General features: G+C 33.9%; 2 protein-coding genes across 3 annotated transcripts; one reads left to right on the plus strand and one right to left on the minus strand.

Moving 5' to 3' along the window:
* The first annotated feature begins 54 nt into the window (after positions 1–54).
* On the plus strand, positions 55–6,726 carry LOC114535691 (myotubularin-related protein 8-like). The gene is made up of 16 exons (XM_028556989.1): positions 55–263; positions 1,114–1,230; positions 1,395–1,557; positions 1,665–1,822; positions 1,902–2,030; positions 2,265–2,399; positions 3,128–3,260; positions 3,345–3,451; positions 3,616–3,741; positions 3,844–3,893; positions 4,080–4,233; positions 4,373–4,419; positions 4,757–4,882; positions 5,108–5,234; positions 5,410–5,709; positions 6,123–6,726. The coding sequence occupies exons 1-16, from the start codon at positions 240–242 to the stop codon at positions 6,276–6,278; spliced, it is 2,052 nt and encodes a 683-aa protein (XP_028412790.1). The 5' UTR covers positions 55–239; the 3' UTR covers positions 6,279–6,726.
* LOC114535695 (RING finger protein 121-like) lies at positions 4,169–10,873 on the minus strand. Of its 2 annotated transcripts, XM_028557001.1 has the most exons (9): positions 10,778–10,873; positions 10,604–10,674; positions 10,250–10,391; positions 9,705–9,859; positions 9,212–9,440; positions 8,929–9,059; positions 8,662–8,763; positions 7,929–8,065; positions 4,169–4,392 (listed from the first exon to the last, which is right to left on the minus strand). In XM_028557001.1, the coding sequence occupies exons 1-8, from the start codon at positions 10,808–10,810 to the stop codon at positions 7,945–7,947; spliced, it is 984 nt and encodes a 327-aa protein (XP_028412802.1). In that variant the 5' UTR covers positions 10,811–10,873; the 3' UTR covers positions 4,169–4,392; positions 7,929–7,944. The 2 variants fall into 2 exon arrangements, with proteins under 2 accessions (XP_028412802.1, XP_028412801.1); XM_028557000.1 differs by lacking the exon at positions 4,169–4,392 and having other exon boundaries at positions 7,512–8,065; positions 10,778–10,872.
* Between the last annotated feature and the right edge of the window lie 248 nt (positions 10,874–11,121).

Genomic DNA, 11,121 nt, shown 5'->3' on the forward strand with positions numbered 1-11,121 from the left:
CGGATCACAGCACAAAGTAGATAATACATACAGAGTGAACTAGTGCCACGCGATTATTATTCAACACGAGTTACAAGAATTCCTTCGAAATTACGAAATAACATCAATATGGCGAAATTTTTGTAAAATTTTTCACTTTCTTCGCATTTTCAGCTAAAATTTATTTTGTATTATGGATTTATTTCATTATAATAATCATGGATTACTAAACTAAAGAATGCTTTTGAGGAACTTCAAGCATGGATTCCATAAAAACTACCCAGGTTATTTAGATATTTTGTTAATATAGATATTTAATAAATATATATTTATAATACCACTTATTCATTTTTTAAAGAAACGGTTTTCATTATTTGAAAAATATTTACATGAAATTTTCTTGTGACTTATGATCAAGATAGTGACATACATATGATATGATGATGATTGTTATAATTTATAGTTCCTATACTAAGATATTGTTAGAGACATATGATTGTACAATAATACTTCAGACTTCACTCTTCACGCCATTTTATTATAAAATTCCAAGATTCATACTGAGATTACTCTTTAGCTCATGTATTTTCAAATTTCATATGGTACATACGTGTACCAACAGTACCATGTACACCATAAAGATAGGGGAGGGTTCAAGGATTGACATTAACATTTCTAGGATTGTCTAATGGTTTTCTTGTATGCATGACGCTTTTGATAAACTTTTAAAGTAATCTGGTAGTGTTCTTATTATCAGCAGCTAGGAAATATTCAGTCACCATTCTAGAATATTCTCTAGTTTTAAACAACTGGTACAATAAAATAAGCTATTACAAGATAACTAAACTACAACATAACAGTGGAACAGGCAAAATCCAAAGGCTCCACTTCCAATATGCTATATACATTGTCAAAGATTGTACAATATAATAACCATGTATCACATACATAACCAAATTACATTAAAAAAATGCATTAATAAAATGCAAAAATGCGTTTAAAAACCAAGCTTATGAAGTATCCATTGTTTTTACACTAATATTCATCCACTGTGAAATATTGATTTTAAAATGGCCATAGAATACATAAATATAAGTTCTGTATTTGGCAAGGATAAAAATTTTCTTTTCTCAGGTGGAAAATGTTCGCCTTATCGATCGGCATCAGAATCAAAAAGCTACAAGTGGTACATTATATGTAACAGCAACACATCTTATTTTTGTTGACCCAGCTGGAAAACGTGAAAGATGGGTTAGTATTCAAACTATTGTACTATGAATTCATTGCAAATCTCTAGCAAATTTACTCTACTGGCTTTACCATGGTGACTAAAAATTGGGTCTAAACATCCAGTTGGTTATATTTTCTGAGTACCTAAAGGTAATGAGAGTAAAAGTATTTATGTACTCTTGCAGATAATTCATCATCACATTCAAGTGGTTGAGAAGTTACCTCTCTCTACTGTTGGTTCACCTTTACGTATCTCCTGCAAGAATTTCCTGACTGTGACCTTCGTCATTCCCAGGGAACGGGAGTGTCAAGATGTATATTCAACCCTCTTGGAACTTTCTACACCAGGTATCTTGTGTCCAGATTAAACATTCTCATTGTCTACTGCATAATGAAATCATTTTCATTACTTTTTTTTCAATATTTTCAAAATTTTCTTATGTACTTTGTTTTAGATAAACTTGAGCAACTCTATGCATTTTCATACAACCCAATGGATGACAAAATTAGTAGTTCAGCTGGATGGGTGTTATATGATGCAAGATTGGAATTTAGTAGAATGGGAATTTCTGCTGACACTTGGCAAGCATCAGATCTTAATGAAGAATTTAAGGTAAAAACTGCATTTATTGCTAATGTATAACATAATTCCCATGTGAAACCATCACCTGTTCATATTCTTTATTTTCTAGCTGTGCGATACATATCCAAGAATTTTATTTTTGCCTGCATCAGCCAGCAAAGAAACGGCAATAGGAAGTGCCATGTTCCGCAGTAGAAATCGTCTTCCTACTCTCTCTTACTATCATAAAACTACAAAGGTGTGTTAATTCTTGTTCAAAGGCATTTGTCAATATTGAAAGCCATCATATTGTGTTTACAAACATAAAGGCTGCAAGAGGGAATTATATTAGTAACTTGGAAATATGTGGCACAGATGCCTTGAGGCTATTATATTAAGTAATAGCCTATATGCTTTAAAACACCAGTACAGCAAGTTAATATACAGTATTAATGCCTTGTTTTAACTTTATAAAATTGTACATTTGAATTAGGCAGCCATTTGTCGCTCGAGTCAGCCTTTATCAGGATTGAATGCTCGTTCTTTGGATGATGAACAAATGGTTAATGCTATTCTTAAGTCAAACAAAAATGCAAAACAATTATATATTGTTGATACAAGACCAAAGGTGTGACTGATAGATAACTGTGGATGTACAGTATTCTACCAATTTTTATCTTCATCACGAATTATCTTAGTTTCCAATGCAACAGACCCAGTTTTTAAAGTGCCTATATCACTCGTGGGATCTTTATGCATTTGAAAAGAACGTAAAAAGTTAGTTGATATATTAAAAAACGTTTTTTATTTAGTGCAATAATTTTGAAAATACAAGCCTCTAAAGTAGCTGCGGTTCCTGAGTCCCAACCTCCTGGGCTTAAACACGGCTATTTAATTTGAAACTGCCCATTGTTTACAGGAGCCTGGGACTCAGGAACTGCAGGTAGTTTAAAGGCTAGCATCTTCAAAATTATTGCACTAAATCAAAAAACTTTTTTTAATATATTAACTAACTTTTTACATTCTTTTCAAATGCATAAAGATTCCACGAGTGATATAGGCACTTTAATATAATTACGTTATTGCAATCCTTTAAATACTTGCAAAGCATTATGGCAATAGATATCTATTTATTCAACACATTATTCACACATATTCATTGTCCATGATTTTACTTCACTGTTTAACAATGATGCGGAAATGAAAATATACCCAGGCAAGTGAAAATATACCCCGCTATGTCAGGCTGACGCTGTGCATGATCTGAAGATATTTCTATAAATATTAACATGAACATCACCTCATCAAGCATAATGTGTTATTGAAATACAAACTTGAGTTTAAAATTCTTTGCAGATAAACGCCATGGCTAATAGAGCTGCTGGAAAAGGATACGAAAATACAGAATTTTACGAGAATGTAGAGTTTCAATTTCTAGGGATTGAAAATATCCATGTGATGCGACAGAGCCTTCAAAAGTTAGTTTACGGTAAGTTGTAAAGTTTGTATTGAAGAAATAACGATTAATGACATATCCCCATTTAAATCCTCTCAAAACCTTTCTTCTTTTCAGCGTGTGGTGAGAGACAAAGTGGAGATACTTTCTTAGATAGTATCGACAATAGTAGTTGGTTAAAACATATAAAGTGCGTTCTGGATACGTCATACTTTATTGCTAAGGTGTGTCACGTCACTGCTCCAAAACTGGAATTCTGAGATTATTTGAAATGTTTATTAGTGAAACGATTCAAAACATTTCGAAAGTTGGCTGAGCTATTTATTTGATTGGGGATTTTGTTTCGATGGTAATGGTGAATATTGGTTATAATTGAACTGTATTTTAGGCTGTTAATGACGAGAGAAAAAGCGTATTGGTTCATTGCAGTGATGGTTGGGACAGAACTGCACAGACCTGCTCCATTGCCAGTATATTACTAGATCCTTTCTTTAGGACCATCCATGGTTTACAGGTGTCACGGAATTTCTATTACTAAACGGTTGAATTTTTTATTTTTTGTTAATTACTTCATTTTGCAACGTCAAAGTAAATATAACTGATAAATATTACTTAGGTTCTTATTGAAAAAGAATGGCTGTCATTTGGGCACAAGTTCGTTGACAGGTAAACTTTCAGTTTCAGACAAATTCCTAACTTAGCTATAGAGTACTCCAGCAGTAGCAATGTATGCAAGACCAGTTTGGAGATGTGGAACAGTATCCTCTCCTTCCCCCGTTTTGCTAATAATTCCACGTTTAATAAATCCTAAATACACGAACAGCCTGGATCCGGACGTTTTCTTTCTTTCAGATGTGGTTTTCTACGAAGTGACGGGAAGGAAGTGTCGCCTGTATTCACACAATTCTTAGATGGAGTCTGGCAATTGCAACAACAATTTCCATTTGCTTTTCAATTTAACGAAAGATTTTTGCTTACTATTCATGATCACGTTCATTCATGTCAGGTACGCGCCTAAAATTATTATAAATGTCTTTTGAACAAGCTGGTTTCAAACGACAAACATATCAACCGTTGACGATTATAATGAACTACAAGATCATTCAACCATATTTCTTTTCAAATTTCACTTGACTCGTTTCTAGTTCGGGACGTTCCTTGGAAACTGTGAGAAAGAAAGACGCGATTTGAGGTTTGCTTGTCTTAGTTCTCAATATAACAGATTGTACCAGATTTCAAAATTGTCAATTCCCAAATGTTGCTATCGAAATAAATGTATTGTTACTAGAAGCTTTCTAGTAGAAAGTTGCTTGAACGAAGATTTGAAATAATCAATACTTATGTAATTAGCGCTGTGTTAGCTCTGTATCCACAACTCACAATGCAAGCTGAATCAGTTAAATTTGGTTCAGTCAATTTTCGTATAAATCAAGTTTTCACTTTCTATGATATCCCCAAGCACAGCTCGAATTTCCAAGATTTTTCTGCGGTTATTTAATTCTGTTTTGCTTTGTTTTGTTATGTTTTAGTTTATCGGAGAAAACGTATTCCTTGTGGGGCTACATGTGGCAAAATGTGAATGATTTTGTTAATCCTTTGTTTAACGAAACGAAAACACAATTTCTGAGACCGAGGACTTCTCCTCAATACATCAGGTCATGTGCACATAAATATGTAATTTTATGCATTTAGTGCTATCAAAACGAGGAATGTAAGATGTCAGACATTTTACAACTTAGGAAAGAAAGATGTAACTACAGATCGAGTTTCATTGTATACTGTATAAAATATGTAAACTTTGTACAATCTATGGTATAGCTGTAGAACTTTACTCTAGTCTTTTGAATACTAATATAGAAATATTGTTTTCAAAATGATAGATTTTGGAGGGCAATGTATAATCGTCACGAGAATAGTATGCATTCACGAGAAACTGTGACCGATGCCATCACAAGTTTAGTAGATCAAAATGATTCTATCCAAGATCATATCTCTTTACTAACCAAGGTGACTGATTGTTTACTGAATGAAATATCTGTAAAATTGGATGAGGATTTTCATATGCATAGGCTTGATATGGAAAGTTGATACTGGAATTGAAATCTTTTAGTAACTTCATTATATGCATTTTGATGATTCCAGTCAACAGAATGATAGACTGCCTCTGTTTTTCATTTTTCAGAGAATTGAATTAATGAAAATCATTCTTGAAGAAGGAGGTAATGACAGTGATCTACATAATGGCCCCGAGAAAAATTCAGATGAAGTTGAAGTTTCAAAAGATACGAAAAACGAGGAATCAACATCAACATCAACAGAAAACAAATGTCTCAGTTCCATAGTTCAAAAAGAGTTAAGACGACAGGGAATATCATTAAATGACTTAGTTAGCGATAACCCGCGTCTGTCATTAGACTGGCGTTCATTTCGTGGAGTAACCCAATGTTCCTGTGCTTCACCGATAGACACGTTAACCAGGAAGGTAATTCTCCATCAATATATGTATCTTGCTTCGTCTAACAATCGGAATATATATTTTCGATATTATAGTTTACACTTAGCGTTGGGAAAGGGTTTATATTACCCCTTTACGTATCTCCCAGCTGGCGCATTACCGTAGCATGGTGCATATGAACGAATTACAATGTAATTAATATCGCGTAGCATCAGCTGTATGGAGTGCTGGAGATAGAGTGCTTGAAGTTTGATGAAGTTTGCTGCGGAGCGCAAACTTCCCTCGTGGCAATTTAACTCCACACGAAAGATTTAAAAGAAATGCAATATTTTTTCAACTTGACCGATATTCGTCTTTACAAACGTTCCGAAAGGCTGTAAAATAAAGATGGAATAAAAGGACTGCACGTTTTTCATGCATTTTCCCCTTTTTTAATTTAGTATCATTGTTGGAACTGCGGTGAAGTGTTTTGTCGCAGATGCATCGACTATCAGACATCTCTTCCAGGACATTACTCGGAAAATAAAGTTCCAGTTTGTAAAAGTTGTTTTAAGAAAATAGCAAAGAAACCGAACAAGACGCTGAACGCCACGTAAAGCCTCCATTGGAAATCATTGCTTATCCTACTTTTCTTAGACCATATTCATATTTGAAGCATGCATTCATTTGTCATTTGTGAATAGTGGTTTAAAAATAGTGGTGGTAAAAGACCAGTGTGCGTGTTTGATGAAATACCTGGCATTAGAAAATTTTTTACAAAAAGTTGTAAGAACAATACATTTGCTGGAACTCCATTGCCTGATTTCAATGATGTTAATTCTGATTCTCACCATTTTAATTACGAAGGCAACGTTGGTATGAAAATATTTAAGTGTTAACATGCAAGCATATCAACCAACCTAGCTAGCTTTCGTTGTTATTGTGCTGCAAATTAATAATTTTATGCATTAGATGTTCCTATACTAAATCAACAATACTATAATTAAAAAGACATAAATGTGATTTAGTAAAAACGTCAATTTTTTAGGATATTTTCAAGTAATAGAGCATAATATATTTATCAATAAAACTAAAAGTGTGTGTGTGTGTATTATTTAGTCAAGACGTGGGGTTCTTAACCCCCTCTGCAGTACATGTTTTGTAACTACACTTTACATCCACGTCCAAGATGATATGATAGTGCACATGAATGTCGATTAAAACAATTGCAAACGTGTATATCGTAGAAACGTCATTCGTAATGCATGCATGTGTTTTATTCTCTTTTCATCCTGTGAATAATTTTGTGAGAAACGTGAAGAATTGGCCCATGAAAACACCACCTCGGGTGATCGGGTCTTGTCGAACGTTTCTAGCACGCAGCAGTCTGTAAAACAATGTTTTCGTCGTCACAACTTGTACAAGATTGTATATTTTTATTTTTATTTTAAAACATTCAAAAAGTTGTAAAAGCCCGCATCGAGTCATCGCCATCGAGTTAAAAACTTGGAAAGAGGGAAGTTCCGTGGTCTCTGTCTTTATCTCCAGTATGGTGAAAATGTTTTACCCGTTTCCTACAACTGCGTTTTTATGCGTTTGCTGTTAACAATAAGAAACGCAGTAGTAGATTTAAAACTGATATAACTGAATTAGTATATTCAGCACTTATTTCTTTCAAGAAAAAAAATCCGAAGAATATCTTCTAACCTAAAGACCCGACATGGGTGAATACTTACTAAATGATAGTTATTAAACTTTGAAAGCATTACCACGAAACTAAATCTATATTACTCTGTCGTGTTTTGTGCAGTTTTAATGTTATTTAGAATCACAAATTTTATTGTGTTAAAATTAATTCATCACTGCATGAATGACTGATAAATTGGCAATTTGCTTGCATGAGATCATCATAATAAAATACTATCTATCTAGCTATATACCGCCTATCTTTGTGATCAAAATATTGGGCACATATTTTTTCAATAATTTAGTGGATAAATGTTTATTTGATATATAATAATTTAAAGTGTTGTTTGGTTTCATCATATTTTAATTCATGATTGCTTGACAGAAAACGTGAATGGACGTTTTCTGAAAAGCAGAATGAAAGCAGTTTATTTTCTTCTTTGTATTTTAAAACGTCAGGAGTTTTTTATAATCCTTTCCAGTCGTGTGTGCTTAAAAATTACATACAGCCATCTCTTCGCCTTCGGTAATCGTTTGAAGGTAAAAATACTGGAAATGTACGCATTTTATTTTCCACCTACTATTGTTGTCTGGACGTCACTCTAATCCAAGACTCCAGACGATGACTTGAACAACAAGAATTATAATTGGTTGCCATACAACAAGATAACGGAGCCAGTCCAGTAATTGACCAAACAATATATGAGGTTTCTCCCAACTGAATTGTGTGTTAAGGTCTGCAACCTGGTGGCCAGTGAAGGTAGTTTTAAAGTAGCAATGAAAATTTTCAGCTTCCTATCTAGGCGATTCAAATTACCCATGCAGTCAAGTGAAGTGCAGGTGTGGGAAAAAGAGAGAAATCAACCCTGTTTAACCTTGCTTCAGTCGTTGATGTTCTTGTTATATTTCCTGTAGCTGTGTCAAAACCCTTGCCCCCACTCTATAATCGTTTTTATGTGCAACTTATGAGGGATATCTGACTTAGTCTGAGAGATCCTAATTTCATTTATTGAGTTGTATCTATGAAATTTAAGGCCATGTTACACGGTGCAATTTCACTTGCAACTTGTAAATTAGTGAGTCTTCCAGCAGAAAAGTGCATGAACTGTACTAAACACAAAAGTTTTGTTGTCTCCAAATATACACGTCTCAAAAGTAAAATTGCATTGCAAGTTGCAGGAAAAATTGCACCATGTAACAGAGCCTTTACAACAGATCAGGAGGAGGCTTTGAGAACGAGGTTAGGGAAACTTCATGGTTAAAAGCCTATCACGGGGTATATCTGCCACAATTTTGTAAATTACAAAAGGATACGGATTTGGAAACATTCTCTTGAGATCAACCTTTTCTTTACAGTAAGGACATGTTTGTTTCTTACCAACGATACACCAACCACGAATACAGAATTCATGAAATCTGTGTCAAAATCAAGTTAATAACACTGTTGATGATCGAAAATCATTCATAAATACTTCATTAATATTTCATTTTATATTTTTTAAAAGCAATTGATGATATATATGCACCATCTGGCAACACAGTGATTTAAAGTATGAATCTTGGAGCAGAGTGAAAGGATACATGTGATCACAAGAAAGTCGACAGGTTTTTTCTGCTGAATCTTCATCAGAAGCAGGATTAATTCCCTGACCACATACAGCACAAACATCAGGATTTAGATTTCGATTTGGTAATCCACCAACCTTTGAATACTAGATTAAAATATATTAACACTTTAATACAATACTGTTATAATTGTGTTGAATAGAAAACATTGCTTATGTTCAATTTGAGTTTCAAATTTAACCTTTGATATGCAAATCAATGCCAGCATAAACATGAATGCAACAATTAAACAACTCACCCCTAATTTCGATGCCATTTTATCTGCACATATTTCTGCAAAGTCTCTACCCAAAACACCAAAATATAATCCATAAAATAAAACTAGTAAACCAACTTCACCAGCAGTATCTGGATGAATAGTAAACATCATTGACACTCCAAATAAAGTTAACATTATTATAAAATAACCAATCAAACTTAACGCGGTTGTTCCTTTATGAATGAAATAAAACCACTTGTACACCAATCTAGGGAAAACCAAGAGAATAATGTAATTAAACCACTGTGAAAACAAGAAGTATTTTGAAGCCAGGACACCAGGCAAATGATGGTACCCGTACTGGCTGTGATTTTCAATCAAAATCAAAGAATTGAAGCTTAATCTGGGGGCTTTTTTTTGATATAGAAGTTTCCTCCTGTTTATATATCTATTGTGGCTAAATTATTTGGTGCTCTCAGATATCACCTTCTCTTTATTCAAGCAAGCAAGATAAACACAAAAATCTTTATACCTTGGTGTAGTTGGTTGTAAAGGTTGCCTTGTAGCTTTGAATACAATATAAGCAGTCATTATTGAAAAAATACTCCAAATAATAAGCATTCTAAACCACTTCAAGCGAATATTAAAATACAGTGGAATAAGCCAGACACCACATAATGTGACCATCTAAAAAAATATTTAACTTTGTGAGCTGTGAGTGAATAGATGCTCATGTTGCTTCAGTTTGAAGCAGCCATGTTGTTGCACAAAAATATTTGTGGTTTATCAAATTGTCGGGCCAAAAGTTGCCAGAACATATTCTAGTAATTAGTTCTTTTTTTAGCGAGGAATTTAATGCCATAACCTAAAATGATCCCATACATACAGAAAAATGTTTGAAAGGTCAATACACTAAACTTTCATAATTTAGAGTAAAACAATATGTAATAATATAGCACATGGTGCAATAGTTTGCACTAGTCAGTAACAATACTGCAGGACCTTACACAGGACATTTTGCCAGGTGGGGGGTACGCTGCACCCCCTTCCCACAACCCCACCCAATGTTCAACATACCTGGTAAGACTTGAAATGACGCTTCTTCCATTGAACAAGCAATATCTGAGCAACAACCAAAGTTGTTAGTAAAATCAAGATCATCTCTAAATGCATGGTCTCATGCCCCTTGTGTTTTGCATGAAGTTTAGCATGTTGAATTCTAGAAAAAGAAAGAAAGGTCAAAGGAGAATGAAAAATTTTTTCGAAGAAAGTATAATTATTTCACAACTTAATATTTTAACTCACTCATCTGGAGAGTATGCTGGATTTATATCAGTTGGCAGTATAATTATACAATACAGTTCATAAATGAACTATTTTTCCTGCATTTTATCCTTAACATTTCTTGTAGCAATGACCAATCTTACCAACCTGCGTTGCTCTTGTGCACTTAGAGTTTTCATTGTTGCGCCAATATTCGCCACATCAGTATTTACAGAAAACTGAAAAATTCGCATAGCGAAGAACATTAATTGAAAATATAAAAAACAAAAACTCAAAGTGGTTTTATAGAAAGGTGTAAAACAAGAAGAAAAGTGATTTTACCAGTTGTATGGATATGGATTTATGATCCGCCATTGTGTAGAAATGTTTATTATAATTGAGCGCACCTTACATGACGTATCTCGCTGGCATCCTGGCACAGGGGGGGTTGCCACGCCCAACGCAAAAACGCTCACTGAAACTCTCTCAGGTTTATCAAAAACAGTAGTGGAAAATATTGTGCTCTAGTCACGAACAACATCACCGGAAACAGTAACATTATTGAAAACACTGTTCATATTGTACAGCACAACATAGCTCAATCCTATTTTCATCAACTGGGATCAACTAAAGCATTTTTATTCGATTCATGTACGTTTTCTAACTTTTCTTGCCTTCTCGTTTTT

The sequence above is a fragment of the Dendronephthya gigantea genome, unplaced genomic scaffold (genome assembly GCF_004324835.1).
Source record: "Dendronephthya gigantea isolate DGI-Jeju-01 unplaced genomic scaffold, DenGig_1.0 000122F, whole genome shotgun sequence".
Lineage (NCBI taxonomy): Eukaryota > Metazoa > Cnidaria > Anthozoa > Malacalcyonacea > Nephtheidae > Dendronephthya > Dendronephthya gigantea.